The sequence below is a fragment of the Erigeron canadensis genome, chromosome 4 (assembly GCF_010389155.1).
Source record: "Erigeron canadensis isolate Cc75 chromosome 4, C_canadensis_v1, whole genome shotgun sequence".
Taxonomy (NCBI): Eukaryota; Viridiplantae; Streptophyta; class Magnoliopsida; order Asterales; family Asteraceae; genus Erigeron; species Erigeron canadensis.
This window is the reverse complement of record NC_057764.1, coordinates 28,744,276-28,765,324: the sequence shown is the minus strand read 5'-3', so window position 1 is coordinate 28,765,324 and position 21,049 is coordinate 28,744,276. Positions and strand designations below refer to the sequence as shown.

General features: G+C 34.4%; 4 protein-coding genes and 1 pseudogene across 5 annotated transcripts; all 5 read right to left on the bottom strand.

Moving 5' to 3' along the window:
* Positions 1 to 395: 395 nt before the first annotated feature.
* Positions 396 to 1,607, bottom strand: LOC122597313 (annotated as a pseudogene).
* A 2,721-nt stretch (positions 1,608 to 4,328) lies between these two features.
* Positions 4,329 to 6,293, bottom strand: LOC122596635 (putative F-box protein At5g55150). The gene has a single exon (XM_043769246.1). It carries the CDS (start codon positions 5,716 to 5,718, stop codon positions 4,564 to 4,566), a length of 1,155 nt encoding a protein of 384 aa, XP_043625181.1. The 5' UTR covers positions 5,719 to 6,293; the 3' UTR covers positions 4,329 to 4,563.
* Positions 6,294 to 6,675: 382 nt separating this feature from the next.
* Positions 6,676 to 9,543, bottom strand: LOC122597730. Of its 2 annotated transcripts, XM_043770296.1 has the most exons (9): positions 9,337 to 9,543; positions 9,130 to 9,256; positions 8,974 to 9,049; positions 8,321 to 8,393; positions 8,141 to 8,236; positions 7,967 to 8,017; positions 7,719 to 7,876; positions 7,493 to 7,613; positions 6,676 to 7,208 (listed from the first exon to the last, which is right to left on the bottom strand). In XM_043770296.1, exons 1-9 carry the CDS (start codon positions 9,406 to 9,408, stop codon positions 6,882 to 6,884), a joined length of 1,101 nt encoding a protein of 366 aa, XP_043626231.1. In that variant the 5' UTR covers positions 9,409 to 9,543; the 3' UTR covers positions 6,676 to 6,881. The 2 variants fall into 2 exon arrangements, with proteins under 2 accessions (XP_043626231.1, XP_043626230.1); XM_043770295.1 differs by having other exon boundaries at positions 7,493 to 7,876.
* Positions 9,544 to 10,304: 761 nt separating this feature from the next.
* Positions 10,305 to 12,333, bottom strand: LOC122598252 (succinate dehydrogenase [ubiquinone] iron-sulfur subunit 3, mitochondrial). The gene is made up of 4 exons (XM_043770855.1): positions 12,027 to 12,333; positions 11,131 to 11,369; positions 10,830 to 11,039; positions 10,305 to 10,688 (listed from the first exon to the last, which is right to left on the bottom strand). Exons 1-4 carry the CDS (start codon positions 12,306 to 12,308, stop codon positions 10,499 to 10,501), a joined length of 921 nt encoding a protein of 306 aa, XP_043626790.1. The 5' UTR covers positions 12,309 to 12,333; the 3' UTR covers positions 10,305 to 10,498.
* A 3,924-nt stretch (positions 12,334 to 16,257) lies between these two features.
* LOC122597974 (lignin-forming anionic peroxidase-like) lies at positions 16,258 to 17,458 on the bottom strand. The gene is made up of 3 exons (XM_043770571.1): positions 17,240 to 17,458; positions 16,765 to 17,125; positions 16,258 to 16,646 (listed from the first exon to the last, which is right to left on the bottom strand). Exons 1-3 carry the CDS (start codon positions 17,456 to 17,458, stop codon positions 16,258 to 16,260), a joined length of 969 nt encoding a protein of 322 aa, XP_043626506.1.
* Positions 17,459 to 21,049: the final 3,591 nt, after the last annotated feature.

Below are 21,049 nucleotides of genomic sequence, written 5' to 3'. Positions count from 1 at the left end.
CAGGCCCATTTTGAAATAATAATAGTAATGGATAATTGGATATAATACAGTGCGGGCTAATACTTATGTCAAGCAGTCGACAAGTCTCCGCGGTGTATGACGTCAAATGACTCCGGTGAGATGCAGTACTTAATAACTGTAATATATGATAAATATATATACCAAGTTTTGTGGTACGAATATCAATTCTCATTTCGAATACATGCAGTAGTTAATTAGTCAAATTAGTATTAAAAAAAAAGCAGTCAAAAGTGGAACTTTCAAATTAATTAACAAATTTCCTGCATTCATCGAATGAGTACATTAACAATACTTCATTATATAGATACATTTAGGAAATAAGCTTATTAAAAATCTATTACTACTAATTAACAATACTTGAATTCATTATTCTCCTAGTATACTTGAGCAGCAGGCATAGTGCTTGCTTGAAGCCATAGAGGAGGACTACCACGAAAAATCGATTCCTGAGAATCAAACATCGTTTGGATACTACCATCAAACATACGATAAACTCCGACGTCTCCTCCACCTCCATTCGGCAAGTCAAGGTAAGGTTCGTAATGATCATCTGTAAATTAAATACAATCCGGATTCATTCCACCCCCAGCCTTTATCGCGAAAGACGAATTGAACCCCAAGAAAACCGCTTTGTCACCTAAACTCCCAATCTTTGACCACTTGCCATCTTCCAAATTGAACACAAAACATTGAAAAGCCCTTGTACTATATGGTCCGTAGCATCCATACCCATTATCTTGTTTTTTGTAATACTTACGTTCACGTGTAACCATTAACAAATTATCGCGATCCCATTCGAGTAAATAAGCCGACGGAAGACACAAACATCCCATTTCCTTACCCGGAAACGTTGTCACACGACATAAACGTGGTATTACATTATTAAAAATGTCACATTTGTAAATTGTGCCCAATGTGTCCATAACATAAAGATTTTTTCGCATATTATGATAAGTAATATCAAATAAATTTCCATCCCAACCGTTAATTCGAGTCCAAAAAACATCTCCTAGTTTACAAAACCCAATAGTTTCACCCCAAATAATAATAACCCGAAAAAATGGGTCATTTGATAAAGGGTTTGGTGATGTGAAAACAACTCTTCTCATAAAATGTCCATAATACATCCATTGATCACGTTGATCATCAAAATACATTTCATAATTATCAAACATGTAAAGTTGTGGAAGGTCAATTTGAGTATGAGAAATCGGGTGTAAAAGTTTAGCCGAAAATTCGGTTTCTCCAGTTGTTAATAACCACCCATGGGCTGAAATACAGAGTTTCCATCTAGCTTCGGGTAGTTCAACTTTACGAACCATTCGGTTTGAAAGAAGGAAGAAACTTCGGCAATCTTGTGAATCATCGACTTCTTCTATTATTTTTGATGATTCTGCTAACATTAGCATTGGAAATCGAGATGGAAGTCGATGTCGAATATTGTTGAAGTTTGTAGTTGTGGAGGCAGAGGATGATGATCTCCATGAACTACAAACACAATGAAAGTTTATGAAGTCTTCGTAAAAATCGAGCTTTGATGCGATTTGATTTAGAATCTCTGGAAGAAGGTCCGACCAAGTGGCCATAATATTTGTATATATATATACATATACAAATTTGTGGGATTGAATTGGAGTGTGGAAGGAAAGAGTGTATGTATATATATAACTATATAAGTGTGTATAAGAATTTTTTTAGATGGGATTCACGTTTTTCAGACCGAATTTGATGACTTTTTTTTTTGTAAAAATTTAATTATAAATACGTACACTACTAGTGAAGTATGAATAATGGCTGCTGAAAGTGCAGTCATCTTTGGTTGCTAATTTCATTTTTCCAATAATCATAACAGGATTTTGAAACATTCTATATATCTATCTTTTGGACAACAGGATTATGTAAAATTTAGGGGAGGTTATATAAAATTTATGGGCTATGTATGTTTATCAAATTCAAAAGTTTAATTTGTAACTTTTTTTTAAAGTGGCAGTACCTAAACTTAAGTAAAATCTGCAGTACAGATCATTTTCTCAAAATTATATATATAACATATCGTTTTTTAATTAGTTGCTAGGATATACAATAACTCCTCATACGACAAGATTACAAGAACCTCTTCGTGGTTATATCAACAACAATTCCACGTCACCTTTTTCTTACGCATTTCATGACACACATTCTTGCAACAAGACCGTGGCTTGATTCTTAAAAAGTAATTGTAAAATACACAAGTGAAGTGTAAATAATGGCTAGCTGCTGAGAGTGCAGTAGTCATGTTTGGTTGCTTTCCATTTATGGTCAACATCCAATTGAACAGCCAATAATATCATATAATACATTAATTTTTTTTGAAAAGATATAATACATTAATTAGTTAATTAAATTTACTAAACGATTTCGTATGATAATGAACATCAGTCAAAAAAGTTGCAATAATAAAAATGATAATTGATTAATATATCAATAGATATGCATCATGTTAATGTACATGTAAATATCATGTTAGAGGATATCGATGTTTTATCGGGCATGACAAGCATGTGGTGTGGTGGACAGCGCGGCCGGTTCGTTCGAGTTAGGTAGTGTGACCTAATTTGGAAAGATGTTTCATTTTATATTCTTAATTCACTATATTATAAACACATTGTTGTACGAGTAACATTTTTAAAAATGCGACCAAACTATAAATTCTCACTCTCTTTTACACAACGATACAATCTCTTGCACTTACACAACATAAGCAACCATATTTAACATATTAAATAACAAAAGTGTAAAAACATAATAAACCTAATATTCTGCAAGAAACCAAACATGTGATATGAATATAACTATGCATACATACATATAAATAGAGATTAACTAAGAATCTCTGGGGCCCGATGACCCAAGAAAGAAAACGGGTACTAAACAACCTATAAAACAAAGTAAATTAGGTCGTTTAGCTAAACTAATCATAGTCCTCTCATATAAATCTCGAATTCACTAAACTAATCTTAGTCCTCTAAATAAACTCTCATTGGTCATGTCCTCCAACAGACAAAGTATTTTGGGGTCTAACGCTAGAGTAACATTCCCCTTCCGTTTAGGCCTACCGCTACTCAAGGCCAAAACCACTACGAAGGTCATAAAGAACCAAAGGCTAAAATACTTTATTAGTTAGTTTTGTTCTGGCTTATTATAAAACTTTACAATCTTGATTTGCTTTCTGACTTAAAAGTTTTAGTTTTGTTCTGGCTTATTATAAAACTTTACAATCTTGATTTGCTTTCTGACTTAAAAGTTGAAAAATAAGTTTATACGCTACGTCCGAAATTGAAAAAAAATAAATAAAAAGGAGCTTAACAAAAGTAAGTCAAACAAGAAAATAATTAGGTCAAACACCCTCTTATTCCTCTTTTACCTATAGCTAGAGATTAATGTTGTAATTTATTATCTTCAACGAAAATGATCTATTAAATTGTTGTTTAGACTTGAGACTTTTGGACACTGATTTTTGTAGTTGTAGTTGGATAGTATATGAAACTGCAGTCTCTTTGGATTTAGTTGAGTTAGGCTTGTAAATTAGCTAAAAGAATCCACAATTCCACATACACTTTGAATTATGTTAAAGAGTCCTACCTCACATTGTTGAACAAATAGAATCGAACTCCAAGCAAAACCTTCCAGTGTTGTCAATATTGTCAAAGAAAAACCATAAGTAATTAAAGTATCATGGTTGTCTTATGTGACCATCAAATAGAAAGACATTTAAAAAATAGAACTAAAGAAAAAAATGACTATATATATGATTTTTCGGTGAGAATGGTTTTAAAGTAAAAATAGTGCGACTAATATTTCAATTTTCATTTTGATGCTGCATAAAATTAAACATTTAGTACTCTTAATCTCTAGTCTATACTTAGAAAAAAGAAAATCAAAGAAGATATTCCACAAACCTTTACGATTTTCATGTTCTACTTCATTTGCACTTTTTCGTCATAATTTCTTGGTAAGGGTAGCTCGTACGCTCAAACAAAGTTGTTATTAAGTAGTAGTGGTTATGCAAACGTTCTGAAAAAAATAAAAAATAAACAACACACGAGTGACCATCACTATATGGACCGATAGATCGCTTCTGGTCAGGTTTGGGTGGGCCTGGACCAAATCTCGGGTTGTCAGGTCATATGCTCATCCCTGGCTCTAAGCATGCAGCTACAGAGTTATATGTCATAACCCATAGGGAAAAAAACAGGGTGTCCATAATCTATGGCTTAAAAATCGACTCCCTAGCATGCCTATGTAAATTAACAAAATCTTCCACGAGATTTAGAAATCTAGAACTAGACGTAGAGGGACATCCCTCTTATCATTGATCACTCAACATATAACGACTTAAATCGTTTACACCAAAAATATTCAGTGGCATCCCTAACTTGTGACCCTCTAAAACCAGTAATTACAACAGATAATAAAGACCTTGCATTTATAACATCATAAGTACTTAGAGTATCGATTATTTATAGCATCTGTATTTCGTGACCATACAAGTAGCATAGCTAACTAAATTTCCTTAACCGAATGCAGTGTGCTTGTTTGCAGCCATAATGCTGGACTATTACGAAAAACCGATTCTGGTGAATCAAAGATGGCTTCAATCCTACCATCAGAAAGATGATAGATGCCAACATCTACTCCGCCGCCATCCAGCAGACCATGATATGGTTCATAAAGATCATTTGTAAAGTATATACAATTCGGCTTCACCCCTCCACCCGCATCAATCATGAATGATGAATTGAATCCCAGAAAGATCGCCTTATTGCCCAAATTCACAAGTTTCAACCATTTTCCATCATCTAAATTGAACACAAAACACTGAAATGCACACTCATCATCATGTTTTTTGAAATAATGTCGTTCACGAGTAACAAGTAGCAAACTGTTGTAGCCCCATTCGAGTACATATGCCCATGGAAGGTTGGAACGACCAAACTCTTTTCCTGGGAATTGTGACAAGCGACACAAATTTAAAGGACTCGATACATCGTTGAGAATTTCGCACTCATAGAGTGATCCCATAGTGGCCACTACATAGAGGCGCTTTCGTGTTTTATGATATGTGATATCCAAAGGATGTCCTTCCCAACCGGTAATTTGAGACCATGAAACGTCCCCCAGTCTGCAAAACCCTATAGTTGTCCCCCATATTATAATAACCCGAAAGGAGGAGTCCTTTAATAATGGGTTTGATGATGTAAAAACCGCTTTCCTCATGGCAAACCGATAGTAAATCCATTCGTCTTGATCGAAGTATAACTCTTCAAACATATAAAGTTGTGGGAGTTCGATTTGAGTACGTGAAAGTGGGTGTATAAGCCTGGCAGTAAACTCTTCTTCACCAGTGGTCAACAACCACCCATTAGCTGATATACATCGCTGCCAGCGAGCCTCCGGTAGTCGATGTTTACGCACGGTTCCGCCGTTAGAAAAAAGAAAGAACCGGCAACAATCATGCGCTTCGTCTTCTGTATTGGATTCTGCAAGCATCAAAGCTGGAAACCGAGAAGGAAGACACTGAATGAAGTTTCTGGTTCTGGTGACAGAAGACTTCCATGAACTACAAACACAAAGAAAGTTGACAAAATCTTCATAAAAATCAAATTTTCTGGAGATTTTATCCAGAATCTCTGGCAGAAGGTCAGACCAAGAGGTCATTGGATAAGGACATGGATTAATTGGGATCTAGGAAATAAATTGGGTATGAATTGATTGAATTATTAGAAGATGCCTATGGAATAAAAGATGCCTATGGAACCTGTAAGCATATAAGGACTGAGTGAACCTAGTATGCAATTATGGACAGAATGAACCTGGTATGCATGTTGGGTTAGATACTAAAAGCAACATGTCCTGTTTCTGATTTAACATCTCAATCTTCAAGTTTGAAAGTGGTCCCGGACAATAAACGCCATTATATAATCCCCAAGCACGGTTACTCAGATTTGAACCTTTGTATGCTCCTTATCATTTTACTCTCAGGGTTTTAAATACTGATGTGGGTTTCCCTAATCAGAAACCTTTCCATGGCCAATTCCAAGATTACACCTAGCCATATTCGAACCTAAGCCACCTTGGAGCCTTGGAGGTGGTTTTTACTCTTTGCGTTTTGCTTGGTTTAAGTGCATTTCATAATAAACTTGAACATTGTGGACTCAGGGATGTCTAAAGGGTAAGCTACCAAAGCTAGCGCTTTAAGGCTCGTGATTTTTAAAGCCGCATTTTTATGCCCATGTATATGTATGGAAAGCCTGTTTCCAACCCAAAAGGAATTAAGTCCCCTTTGAGGACCTCTTTTTCTGTCTTAGGCAAGTTGTAAGAAAATAATTATAATATGCGTCTAAACTTCAATATAGTTGAGTATTAATATGTAAAATTTCTAGTCGATAAGACCCATTTTCATAACTTCTCTTTAGGCCACAAAAACGGTTGCCAAACCTTTAGCTTCTAGTTTCAATGAGTATTTATTAATCAAGGTGTCCAACCAAACCTTTTTTGGTTGCTAGCAAAAAGTCACTTTCACTAAACCTAAAATATCTGTCTATTTTCACAAGGTGTCCATCAATTATTTGAGCTAGTAAGAGACAATATTGACTAAATGAAACACAAACTTGATACTCAATGAACCTAGTCTATATCTGGGTTAGATACTAAAAAGTTCCATTGTAAAATCGGACCGTCCATTTTCTCATCCAGTGCCTCCAAATTCGGGGTTGGACTGAATATTTATAATGATTAAGTTCCATATAAAGATTGTCTAATACAAATATTGTCTAATTAAATATCAAACACAAAATTAATAAAGAGAAAACCATAATAGTTCAAGCTCCGCCATTGGGTTCATAGAAAATAGATTGATTTTCTATCCAATGTGGTAAGCTCAAAACCATATTATGCCACAACTTACTCGTATATGCCTCCCATAAATCAATAATGTTAGAAAAACTCACCCAATCATGCTCCACACTCTCACCACGAGTTCCATACAGGAATATAGCTTCTGCTAAATGTTGATCCTTTATAGCTTGAAGCTTCAAACGGGAAATGTCATCCTCCTGTGATGCAGATATTGGTATCACTTTAACGGTATCCATTTTGGAATTCGATATTTGCAATTCGGTTGCCTTCCAATGGTAAAACTGAACCACCTGTTCCACATCCAAAAGCAGAGAATCAAATAAGAATATTAGGGTTGTTCATAAAAAAAATAATAATAAAGAAAAGAATATTCAGATTACATACCATATTTTATTACTAAATGCGAGATTGGAAAACTAAAAAATAAGCACTTAAACAGCAAAATCTCAAAAGTTTTAATGCAATTAAAATTCTGTCTTTTGTGATCCTATAATATATGTCAGCCGATAAGTAAATCTCAAAGTTTCGAACTCAACCAAAACTTTTATAAGGGAACTTTGAAATGAAATGGCACCTGAAGCGCATGTGATACATGGACATATTCTTTGTCAAATAAGTCATTTCCTCGTGCCAAACGTAGCGATTCAAGAAGAATGTCAGAGATATCCCATGATGAATGTTCATCGGCAATGGACCTTGCATTTGCAGAATAAAGTTCATATCCTAAAACATGTAGTCTCGCACAACGTATATCAAATCCTGACTCATAAGTTGAAGAATGTTCAGGCGGAAACCAGTACATGTTTTGTGAGGCTGGCGATGGCAGGTATCGATTTGAACTGGTGTCAGAAATATCAAACTGCCGCTTACTTAGAAATGAAATGAGCTTGATATCTTCATCATGAGATTTATCACGGCTAAACCACAACGTAAGGGTGAGCCTTTCTCCATCTGTTATCTGCAGTCAACATAGAAAAGAAGTTTTGTAGCTTAAATGAGTTTTATCCCATTTTATAAGTTCGTGTTTCTAGTTAATAAAGTGAGATACCTCTTCCACGGAGTGAATGTTCCGACTGTCAGCAGTGTATATTAGAGCATCCTAATAAGGTACCAAGATTATAAGAGAGACATTAGCGATAATCAGGTAAAAGTGTAAGATTATCCAACAGAAAACACTTGTATTTTGATAAAAATAAACAGAATATGAAAAAGTACAACTTACACCAGCCATAGGGACGAAGGTTGTAGGTTCACCGTCCTGGAAGTGAAAAAGACCGCCACCAAAATCCACACCGTAACTATTCAAATAACACACTGCCTTAAACATAGAGCAAACAAACATATTACTCGGAGAGCAAATGAATCAAACTAACTATATCTAGTAGAATAATCAAACTCCTACCGCATAGTCACGTTGCTTGAGATATGGCCTGTTATCATCACTATGCCAGCCGATGCTTGCACCTTTGGTCCAACTGAAATTTGAGAAATAATCATAAGCAATAAAGAAACTAATGAAAAAAAATGGGTAGCAAAAAAATCACCCCTTATCCTAATCCAGTAAAAAGGTAACACATCACCCCTCTCAAACGCCGCCACCACCACCAACTATCACCTTAGCAGTTGGCTGCGACAACATCACGAGTGCACAATTTTTATTACTAGTAATTATACTAAAAGTCACAAATCACTATATTACATATGGTATAAATCCTAATGCTGTTTCGGGACAAAGAGTGTGCAAAAATGGGGAGACGAAGGCAATATGATATAAAAAAAATTCGGTTTTTAGTGTGTGCAGTCGTGTACAAACCATTTTTTACTTCCTACTATTATCAAACTATGTTCATAGTTTCGGTATAAAAAAAACTGAGCTAAAATCACTAGTCAACATTTAACTTTGGTTCATGATATGGTTTTTTTAGAACCAAACCTGTCCAAGACCAACTAACAATGATACCAAACTGATTAACCGAACTCCCAAATTTTCGATAAAGCTACAACATAATTTTGTACAATTGCACAACCTTAGAAATAAGTAGATAAAAATCGAACCTGATCAACCCGGTGAATTCGACAAAAAGCTCATACTCGCAACCGAAAAATTCTTCCACTTTCTCTTTAAGCTTCTCTGTTATTCACAATATCAAACCCATTACTTCAAAAATATTAAAAAATAATAATAATAAAAAAAAGAAATAATTGATTTACCTCTAATGGGAATAAAGGGAAGTATTAAATGAGAAGAATTGGTGGCAATAAGATGAGAAAGTGTGGTTGAAAACACATTTTGTCTGTATCCAATTGTGCTGCAACTTTTATGTATAAATTCAAGTTCCTGTTCATATATAGAATCATATATTTTACAAGTATAAGTATATATACATATGAAACTACTGGGTAATGGAAGTGACAAACCTTACAGAGATCAGGGGAGAGAAAGTTGTGGAGAATGAGACGTGGGTGATCGGATTCCGCCGTCGCCGCCATTGATGGTGAATGGATTTCCCGGCGGGGGATTACATAACAAAATAGATGGATGTTGTTTTGTGTAGTGACAATCTAACCCCTATATTTTTGTTTTTTCCTTTAGTCACACACTTAATTGAGAATTCTTCTTTTTATTCTCGGATGAAAATGGAAAATTTTGTACGGGTAGTTTTTTAGGCTTTGTGGTGTTTATGGTGTTTGTGTGAATTTTTTTTTGTAAAAGTAGAAAGACCGACATTTCAAACGCCGGATTTGTATTTTCATGGCAAGAGTGACGTTTTAAACACTGAATTTGTATGATTTTTTTTACTTTAGACTCACACAACAGGTGGCATCCACTCAATGTAAGTTCACCGTTTGTCACTACTTTTGCCAAAAAATAAAAGTCCACCATTTAAAACGCTAATTTTGTCATAAATACAAGTCTGGTTCCTAATTTTACAAAAAAAAATCTCTCCACAAACACTAAAAACACCACAAAACTTAAAAAACTATGATTTTTTCGATGAAAAATTGTATATATTACTCGTATATCGTTGCCTCTTTGCTTTTTGCAAATTTGGCATGTGACATTGACGTAAGAAAATCGGCATTATGTGACATTGACAAAAGAAAATCGGCATGGTGATGCAATCGAGAGAGTATCGGTATCCAATGGTTGTATTTAAAAAATATGTGTATTTGGATTATATAATTAAGATATCAGCTAGAAGTTATTTCCATCAAGTCATCTCAAAATTTAATTGCTTAATCGAGTTTGAGGTGGACTAATAAATCAAAACCAAAATTGAAAGAAACCATTACACCAGTTTCAATTCTGCTTGTATTCAAAAATAAACAAATAAATAATCAAAATCATTACGAGTGAATATGGTCTGATCAAAAGTTTTCAGACAGATAATGAGAGAGAATATCAGAGCTTTTATATTAGTCCATTTATATTGTTTTCCAAAAGTGAGTTCGGAGCATATGAACAAACACAACTCAATATCACTACTAGGAGGTCCATAAAATTTGTGCATTCAACTAGAACTATCAAATACATTAATTCTGAGTTCGTGCATTAAGCTGCCACTTAGAAACCACAAGATCATGCTGTACTTGCTATGCTGGCAGAAATCGGGTTCTTGGACTTCATGGCATCCATTTGACGAATTGCACGAGCTGGATTTAAGCTTTTCGGACATGTTGCAGTACAATTCTTTATGATTCTACACCGGTACAAACGTTTGTCGTTCTCTGTTAATGCCTGCAATCTCTCCTCTGTGTAGTCGTCTCGGCTATCAAGGAAATAAAAACCAACCAATATAATCAACATCAAATATGCTACAAGCCTACAATTGACAATTCTATACCACTTACTATGTTATATATGGATAAAACTACACTACTGAGGGGTCGGGCCTCCCTTAAAAGCTTACCTATCCGAAATCCAACGATGAGCATGTAGCAATGCTGCGGGTCCATCAAACTCTTCCGGGTTCCACCAGTAAGAAGGACAAGATGTAGTACAACAAGCACACAATATACATTCATATAAACCATCTAGCTTCTTTCTTTGTGCTGGTGACTGCCTATATTCCTTTCCATCTGGTGGTGGCTTTTTCGTCTTTAACCACGGCTCAATCGACCTATAAGAATCCATCACAACATCCTCAATATTCCATATATAATTCATTACTAAAATCCAAAAATTGAAGAAAAAATAGTAATAAATCTTACTTGTATTGTTGGTAGAAATTGGTGAGATCAACCACAAGATCTTTGATAACATACATATGTGGCAAAGGAGTAATATATGTAGCCTTACTTGTGTCTGTATCAATTGGTTTTAAACATGCAACTGTATTAGTCCCATCAATGTTCATGGCACAAGACCCACATATTCCTTCTCTACATGACCTCCTATAACTCAATGTTGAATCATCTTCTGCTTTTATCTTTTGTAGTGCATCCAATACCTTATACCAATTTCAAAAATTAATTAGCCTATACAATTTCTAACCATAAAACAACCAAAACACATACTACGGTACATTAATATATCTTTTACTCCTAATTATTTCTACACAATATTCTTAACAATTAATTCAACAAAAATTCATATGATCAATAAATAATTAAATATACACGAAATGTTTATATTTGTAAGCATCTTGCTAAAAGCTTGACATACATGTGATATGTAACTATTATATATATATGTACTAAACATGTCGATGAGCTCTTGGTCTAGCAGGCATGTCCAAATCTATATATATACTAGCTAGAAGTTGGATTAAGTGCTACGAAATGTAGTTAACTATGACCGAATGTCTATACTGTGCACAAAAGATGAGAACCTCATCGAACTTAGTAAAAATATTCAAATCATATAAATAGTATACGTGGCACCTCATATGAGTATACCACGTACAAGTTTTTGATTGGCTGACAATGGTTAGTTACATAATTTAAACATTTTTAATAAGTTCATGCATACAATATAGTTTCTGATAGTTTGTACATACTATAGACATTCGGTTATAGTTAATTGTATTTCGTAGCACTTAACCCCTATAAGTTATTGTTAAATATACAAAATAAAAAAATTACTCTTGCATATTATACGTACATACCATAGGTCCACAAGTGGTAAGATCAATAAAGTAAGATTTGAGAAAGGGCTTTTCTGAGGGATTATCAGGGCTCCATCTATAGATTTTGAACTCTTTCTTGAGAGCATTAATGTTTTCTTTTAAGGTATGACGTGCTCCAACATTTGCCTGAGCAATGTCTTGAGCCGCTGGATGACCTTCAATTATCCCAAACCTTTGTTGTTTTGTGTTCACGAAACCACCCATCACTTTTTTGTAGCCTTCTGTCAACCATTTCTTGCCACTAGCCTTGAACCACCCCATAATTAATTAATCGGACTATATTTTTGCATTGTGAATGCATTTGTGTTTGTTTTTGTATATCCAAGTTTAGGTGACGGTATGCATGTAGAGTTGGTTGTGTTTTGGGGTTGACACGTGGAGGTATGTTATGACACGTGTAAATAATGTATTACTATGAATATAACTTTGATTTTTGTTTGTAGGACTCTTCGAACTGCTTTTCGTTATCATGTCCGAAGCTATCTTCTAATCTTAGCTGTCAATTATGGATTTGTGTTAATTAAGTTGATTAATTTTAGTTAAATCTGTTTTTCATCCCCTTATTAATTAGGTTAGCTAATCACCTGACACGATCCGCGACATGAAAATATAGACGACATGGAAATAAACAAGTTTGGATTGGAATTAAATTTATAAACGGGTCAATACTTTTAGCATGTAAAAAGTGGGCTGGGCCAAGCCCATTTTTACATGTACCTGGCCTCCTTAATCGGCCATAAATGGATCTTGCCCAGAATTCCGAAAACATATGAATTGCCAAACGAATATCCCTTAGCTCCTAAAATAAAAAATCATCCAATAAACATATATATTCCTTATTTTAAATTTTTTGCATGCCGGAAGTTTGTTTTTCTTAAATAATTTATAGATTATGCAGAATAAAGTGCTGTAAAACTGTCTTGTGATTTTTTTGTAAATCTGACTGATGGAGAAACAACCAGAAAACTACTACCCGGTACTAAGTTTATAAGCCTAAAATTTCCATAAGGGCCAAACATATATTTATAACTTTTAGTCGATTTAGGCTCTCAGATGCCCTAAGACTTCTGCTCCATAAAAGCAATTGAGTCATCCTTGCACATATGATAATCGAAAATAATATAGTCAAAACTCAAAATTTTAGAATTCAATATGGCTTAAACAAGTATTTTAAGTACATACAATATTTGGAATTTGTACACTTCATCTATTTCGAGTCTCAAAATGGTGGCTGTTGGAATATAATTAGTTTAAGACTCGATGGGTTTAAAGTGTCATTAGGACAAAGAGGAAAAGAGACGTTTGTTCATGAAAAGAGGCGGCAGTTTTAGGCCTCACACAACAAAGAGACATGACTCTTCAAGAAGACATACCCGTTCGCGAAGCAACGTGATGGTTAGGGAATAACCGTCAAAAGTAATTAGTATAAATAGAAGTAGAACTCATTCGGTTTATAAACCAACCGTGTAACAAAATATACAGTGATTGTATATATATCAATAAAGTGTGATTCTTTATATAAATCATATTCTTCATTCGATAATCATACCTGGGCATCAGTGACATCAGAGCAAAGGTTAGAATTCGACTTGAGGAATTGTTGCAGATTGGATCGAAAAAAAAAGATCAGTGGTTGATCTTTCCGTGCGAGAAAAACCAGAAACCAGAGTCGGTGATTTTGGGAAGTAAATCGATACAAAGGGCTGGTGTTTGTGATAAACAACCAGAGACTTTTTACAGATCGATCCAAAGACGATTAAAGATCGAGTGAGTCGATCATACCAAACGAAATCGAGTGACTCGATTGCAAACAAGAACAGGGCAGCGGTTTTTTTTTTCCTTAAAGAAGAAGACCAGGAACAAAATTATTGTGGGTTATTTGATTGTGATAATCAAAAATAAGGGAAGGTCGATTGTTGATATTGTTGTTGTACGAAGGGATTGAAGAAGGAAAAGGGGTGTTTTGTGCCGCTCGAAACTCAAAAGGGATTGTGAGTACAATCTGGAACACAAAGAAAAAGTCAAATAATACAGGTTCTATTTAAATTCTTTTACTATATTGCAAAAGTTATATATCAAGAGAAGAATAGATTGAAAATTTAAGACTTTTGCATTTTAACATTGATATTGATTTTAGATAGAAATCATATTAGACTTTTAAGTATTTAGAAAAAAACATAGAAAACATATCGGGTTCAAGCGATAACAACAATAATGCACTTGGGGGATTATTGACACACTTTCAATGTCCGGTTTTAAATTCTACAAATTATCCTGTTTGGGCTATTCGTTTCAAAACTATTTTAGAAGCAAATGGTATATGGGAAATTATAGAACCAGGCACTGAAACCGATGTAAAGAAAAACAAGGCCGCGATGGCGTATATATTTCAAGCGTTGTCAGAAGATCTAGTTTTACAAGTTGCAAGGTGTAAGACCGCAAAAGAAGTGTGGGATGCGCTTAAGACAAGATACGTTGGAGAAGATCGAGTACAAAAGTCAAGATTGCAAACACTCAAATCGGAGTTTGAGATGTTGCAAATGAACGAGGAAGAGACAATTGATGCATTTACCGCGAAGATAAATGGGATTGTCACTAAGGCAGCGAATTTGGGTTCAATATTTGATCAACCAAGTCTCGTACGAAAACTTCTGAATTCCGTACCAGATAGGTTTATACAAATTGTTGCATCCATCGAGCAACACTGCGATCTTGACGAAATGACGCTAGATGATGCGATAGGAAGATTGAAGGCTTTCGAGGAGAGAACAAAGTTTAAAAAGAATAAAGAAAGCGACAATCAAAACAAGTTATTGTTGACACGTCACAACAATAATTTTAATCAAGGAAAGCATTTTGGGCAACGTGGACAAGATTCGTCGAGAGGACGAGGCAGAGGGAAATATAAAGGCGAAGGACACAACTCGGAAGATTCGGAAGGAAACGACAACAAACCGCGAAGGAATGTTGATAAGTCGCAAGTAGATTGCTACAAGTGTGGAAAACCTGGGCACTATGCTTATGAATGTTCAAGCAAGAAAGAGAAGGGATTTGCAGGACTTTCCATAGACACTGATGATGAACCGGCACTTCTGATGTGCCTTACTAACGAAAACTAGAAAGTTTAAAAGCTTGATCGTGTGACGCGATCAAGACAAAGCCGTGTGATGCGGATAAGTAACCTGTGATGGGTGCAAGCAAGGATTCAGTGAATGGATCAAGACAACGACCGTGTGATGCGGGAGATAACCTGTGAAGGGTGTAGTTAATTCAGTGATTGAATTATAAGGAAACTCGTGTGATGCGATTTCAATCCGTGATGGATCAAAATTCTGTGAAAGAATTAAAGGTTGTGTGATATAACCAAAGTTTACCGTGAAGGATGGTTCGTGATGAACAAGGTCAGTGATTGATCAAAAGAAATGGTGTGATGCCAAGTGGTGAGAAACTACAAAGCAAGTTTGTGTGACGCAGACTTGTGTGAAGCAAATTCGCGTGAAGAAACAAAAGATGGTGTGACGTCATCAAAGATTTATGGAAGACAAAGTTTGTACTACAAGTCGAGAAGATTTGGGTCTAGCAAGCAAATAGGCGTGAAGCAAAGACGGATGAATGTCTGAAGAAGAGCAAGTCTTAAACAATTAGGGGGGAGAATGTTGGAATATAATTAGTTTAAGACTCGATGGGTTTAAAGTGTCATTAGGACAAAGAGGAAAAGAGACGTTTGTTCATGAAAAGAGGCGGCAGTTTTAGGCCTCACACAACAAAGAGACATGACTCTTCAAGAAGACATACCCGTTCGCGAAGCAACGTGATGGTTAGGGAATAACCGCCAAAAGTAATTAGTATAAATAGAAGTAGAACTCATTCGGTTTATAATCCAACCGTGTAACAAAATATACAGTGATTGTATATATATCAATAAAGTGTGATTCTTTATATAAATTATATTCTTCATTCGATAATCATACCTGGGCATCAGTGGCTTGTTTAGCTGCCAGTCTACAATTTAATGCGTAGCTCATGTCTACATGATATAATGAATAGAACAAATATGATGGTTTTTATTTATTTGTTTAACAAGAACATATAATGAACGGCTTTACACTTATTAAAATAAATGAATGAAGATATGATTACAAGTATAATTTTTCAAGAAAAGAAAAAAACAACTAAATCAATTCAATCTTCGTAAGAAGTAACTAGCTAGCTAGGGAAGAGCACTACAGATCCTCCGTATGACTCCTTGTTGACCGATCAACGGGCTGATTTCACCCATCTTTACCATGGCTGCTGCGAAATCCGACTTGAACTTGTTAGGATTGTTGCTATATTCTCTAACAATGTCATCTGTTGATCCACCACTTAAAAGTACTTGATCTGTTTCAAGAAGACCCTTCTTTTGTATCAAGTTCTTGAAGTAGTTGTTGTCAAACGAATTGGGTGTCACTAGATCCAATGCAGCAAGATTTCCATTGCCATCGGTTGTTGGGCAACGACGTCTGCGGGTGCTAGCAAATCCAGCATCAATATCTGATCCGTTGTTGTATATCCTGTCACGGAACAAGAAGCATTGCGCTTGTCCAATAGTATGAGCTCCTGCATTTTCATCACCGTTTCACAACCAATTAATAAACCTAATCTTATAGATTTTCAAATTGTAAATCATTGATAATTCATGGATATAAATATCAACTACTTAGATTAAGTATAGTACCTGATAATGCAACCATGTCTCTTGGGCTTAGTCCATTATTGCCAAAGGTTGAAATAAGTGTATCTAAGGGATCTTTAAAACCGGGAAGAGAACCGGTATTTGCTAAACCAATGTTAGCTGTGGTTGAATCTCTTCTTCCTAGCTTCACTGACCACGACGGACCACCAACCATTTCAGATGCATCACGGGCAGCCACGGTAAGTATGTCAGCACAAGACACAACACCGGGACATAGTTTCTCAACTTCAGACTTTGCAGCCTCTATCACTTCATATCCTCTTACCGAACCTACGTTAGGCAATGCATTCTTTTCGCTTACTATGGAAGGACCGTCGTCTAGCAAGATTGATGCATCACAACCCTGCAAACCACAACACCAAAGAATAGTAAGTACTTTTCTATAAATGTTATTCAAAGACCCGGTATGATTAGTTATATATAGCTATATATGATTATTTTATTACTAAATATAAACCTGAACAAAGCAGTCATGAAAATGTAGACGAAGGATGGAAGCTGCCATGCGACGCTCACGAGATATGGCTGTCCTGATCGAGGTCCTGATCGTACGTAATGCATTCGGACACGTACCATCATAGAAAGTTGAGGATAGTTGTGCTTCAGATGGTGTAGTAATACTCATAGAGAGAAAGAGTAAGAAGAAGATTGTTGTAAAAACATTTTGGGAAGACATTTCGTTAAAATGGAATCAGATGAAAAGATAGATTGTAAAGAATGGGAAGTAACATATATTTATAGTGTTAAAAGTTATGACGCGTAAGTTGTCTTTTCTTTGCAAATTTGCTAATTAAACAATATAGTACATGCATAGGGGGCTGGTCTAACTTGTTCACCTTGTGATGGTACGAGTGTATGTATACTACACATATGCATATTATTCTTTTCTATATATATATATATATATATATATATTATCATATTATGTATTGTGTTACATTTGTATAAACTCTTTTTAGTTGTTACTTTTGTGATTGAAAACCATAGAATTAGTCATAATTATCTTCTTAATTAAGTGTAGGTCGGAATATATTATTTTTTGTGGATATTAAAAAACATGTTGTATACATATATAAATATAGTAATATAATGTAATATGGAGGATTTGTTTAGTTTTTGACATTTTCTAGGTCTACGTTTGTAAATGCATGCATGGTTTGGTTTGTTCTATATATGGTGGAAGACAGCATGTGGGTGGCTTGTGGTACTTTTTCAAACTAGTGTATTATTATACTCGTATATGTACCGTTTCTTCTCTCCATAAAGAGGGAAAAGTATTGCTTTAGAGATTTTAATAATAAACTTTCTTACAAGGTATGGCCACAACAATATTGAAGAAAAGCAATTTGATGTCTAAAAAATAGGTTATAAGACGGTCATTTTAATAACCACGTATCAAGTGATATGGCATTTATTTGTTCACTGTTTTGAACCTAAAAACTTAAAGTTTCAAGTAATCTCAAATACCCGTTCATTTATTGATATTTTTAATTTCAATTTGGTATATGTTGAAAAAATAGATGGGTGATAATTAAAAATTTAGAGGTTTCTTAACACCCTTTTTAACTTGGGAAAATTACTACAGTGGTCAAATTTAAGAATGTATGTCCGAATATGGACACTTACAAAGAAAATTATCACAACGGTCATGTGTTCCTTAGAGGGTTTGTAATGGTTAAGAGGTTGCCGGCGTGGAAGAGAACGACCTTGACCACCTGGGGTCGTCCCATTACAACTCTTGTGTGGATGCGGTGTGGAAATTCCAAAGTGGAGCGATGGATGGCGAGAAAACATGGGGTGGTGGTGGCCTTCACTCAATTTCTTCAATAGTTCAATTGTTTATGTTTTTTAATATTGTTATATATTTCTTTAATATTGAAGATATATGGTGTGGTAGGATTTATTGTTACGGATGTGGTGTGGTTGTTGAGTAGTTTTATGTGGTGCTGATTTGGCGATGATACGTCACACCACCTGGTGTGGTGGTGTGAACCACTACTAATGCTCTTACCACTTAATTATCTTAGTAGAAAATATAATAACTAATAAGATTATGCCAAGTGTTTTTTTTAAGCTTCATATATTGTACTAGTTTATTTTTATAGGTCACTTTTTTAATAAAAAATGAAGAAAATTTTGTATAATGTTAATCAATAGATTTATTTAAATAATTGCTTCCTATAAAAATTAATCAAAGTTAACAAATTTTATAAATAACTATAACGGAAACAAATTATATTATTAAGTTTGTTTTTATTTTAAATATAAACTAGCTTATTAACCCGCGTTCAATCTGGGCTTATTAAAAAAATGATGTTGTCATAACAATTGTCTTTTATATAATGTACATGGGCTGATTGATAATATTAAGACGAAAAGATATGATAACACTATTTTTAAAAATTGACATATAGTCCTTTCAAAAAAAAAAAAACTAAATAATTACATTTAACTTACATAAGACATAGGCTAAAAAAGAAATAAATCATAAATTAATTAGAAAATAATTTAAACTTTACATATAATGATATCATAAATCGGGAAGATAAGAAGGAATTAATTAATATAAAAAAGTCTTGCAATGACAAATAAGCATTCCTTATAAAGTACTGATGAATTTTGTTTTATTTATATAAGAGATTTATCTCAAACTACTTTTAAACTTTTTCTCTTTAGATATACATAGTAGTGCATCTATCTATTCTTTCTATATTAAATAGTTCGAGATAGATTTTATAACAAAGAGAACAAGAATATGAGTACTATATTTAGTAATACAATTTGTTTCCATTATAATTATTCATAAATTTGTTAACGTTTGATGAATTTTTATGGGAAGCAGTTATTTAAATAAATCTATTGATAAACCTTATACAAAATTTTATCCATTTTTTTATTAAAGTGATCCATAAAAACAAGCTAGTACAATATATGAAGCCTACACACACAAAAAAAAAAAAAAAAAAAAAACACTTGGCATAATCTTATTAGTTATTATTATTTCTTACTAACACTTCATTTTCGAGTTTTAAAAAAAAAAGAGAAAAGAAAAGAGATGATTAGATAGTGATAGAAAAGAAAAAAATAATAGTAAAGAAAATGCATTCTTGAGTTTATGAGGAAGAAAAGGAAAAAGTGATACTTTTACAAAATTATCCTCTATAATACTATATTGAAGGTTATGGTCAAAGGCTAGAATAGTAGTTGGTCATAAAAAGTTTTCCTTTCCAGGGGAATCTGCCCAAATTGGGCTGGAAATTTTGGATCAAAAAGTGCCTAATTTATTATCTTCTCATTTCTTTTCTTTGGAAAAAAAATTCAAGAATACACTTTTCATCTTATTTCTTATCCTTTCTTCCCCTTTTTATTAAAAATATAACTCAAGAATGCATCATAAGATAAATAGGTGGTAAGGAATACATGACCATTGTGGTAATTATTTTTTGTAGGTGTCCGTATTTGAACATATACTCTGATTGACCATTGTAGTCATTTTCCTTTTAACTTTGCCTACCATACCACTCAATTCCCTATGCAATATATGTTATGAAATCTACAAACTAAAGAGTCATCCAACTTGCCTTCTAATGGGCCGTTTAACATTCCCTCTGTACCTATTAATAACCCTGACCATCTGATTTAGGTCCCAATGCAATAGGCGGACTGACGTACGGTGTCAATCTCCATACTACTGCTCATCAGTGGTCTTGTGTTATGGCCGGCTCTCAACTTGAACACATTATTCGTAGACTCATCGACAAAAACCACACCTCGACCAGCTCATCACCCCTTACAACTGTCTCTACTCCAATTCCCACGAAGTTAACATTCATGTGTGGCGGCTCTTTCTTGATCAAATCCCTACCCATCCAGATTTGGACCACCGTGGAATAAATCAATCTCGATTCTCATTCATATGCCTCTGTATGCAACAACAATATAAAATCACTGTCCTATCGATATATTGTAATCCACTCTATTATTGCAACAACAAAATTTTGGTACCTTCACGGCCTGTATTATAGAACATAACTCATCTTTCACCTCAACTGGGTTGGCGCATCCCTAAACTGGCCAAACTAGATTACTCCATACCATTATCAAAACCGCAATCTGGATTACTCCTTAGTCTAAATAGAACCTCTATTAATTGTATGCAAGAATTTTATAAAAATGTTCAAGTCATGTAACATGTGTACGTGGCACCTCATATGAGCTACCATATGCAAATTTTTGATTGGTCAATTATATTTAGTTACATAACTTA

What these genes read in the sequence shown, in the direction of transcription:
- LOC122596635 (XM_043769246.1), bottom strand. Translation starts at nt 5,718, where the DNA reads ATGACCTCTTGGTCTGACCTTCTGCCAGAGATTCTGGATAAAATCTCC.
- LOC122597730 (XM_043770295.1), bottom strand. Translation starts at nt 9,408, where the DNA reads ATGGCGGCGACGGCGGAATCCGATCACCCACGTCTCATTCTCCACAAC. An exon ending in CCTTCGTCCCTATGGCTGGT is followed by an intron (nt 8,018 to 8,140) that starts GTAAGTTGTACT and finishes GTACCTTATTAG; the next exon opens with GATGCTCTAATATACACTGC. An exon ending in ACATTCACTCCGTGGAAGAG is followed by an intron (nt 7,877 to 7,966) that starts GTATCTCACTTT and finishes TGTTGACTGCAG; the next exon opens with ATAACAGATGGAGAAAGGCT.
- LOC122598252 (XM_043770855.1), bottom strand. Translation starts at nt 12,308, where the DNA reads ATGGGGTGGTTCAAGGCTAGTGGCAAGAAATGGTTGACAGAAGGCTAC. An exon ending in AATTTCTACCAACAATACAA is followed by an intron (nt 11,040 to 11,130) that starts GTAAGATTTATT and finishes GGATTCTTATAG; the next exon opens with GTCGATTGAGCCGTGGTTAA. An exon ending in CATCGTTGGATTTCGGATAG is followed by an intron (nt 10,689 to 10,829) that starts GTAAGCTTTTAA and finishes TTTCCTTGATAG; the next exon opens with CCGAGACGACTACACAGAGG.
- LOC122597974 (XM_043770571.1), bottom strand. Translation starts at nt 17,458, where the DNA reads ATGTCTTCCCAAAATGTTTTTACAACAATCTTCTTCTTACTCTTTCTC. An exon ending in TTCATGACTGCTTTGTTCAG is followed by an intron (nt 17,126 to 17,239) that starts GTTTATATTTAG and finishes TGTGGTTTGCAG; the next exon opens with GGTTGTGATGCATCAATCTT. An exon ending in AGACATGGTTGCATTATCAG is followed by an intron (nt 16,647 to 16,764) that starts GTACTATACTTA and finishes ATGAAAATGCAG; the next exon opens with GAGCTCATACTATTGGACAA.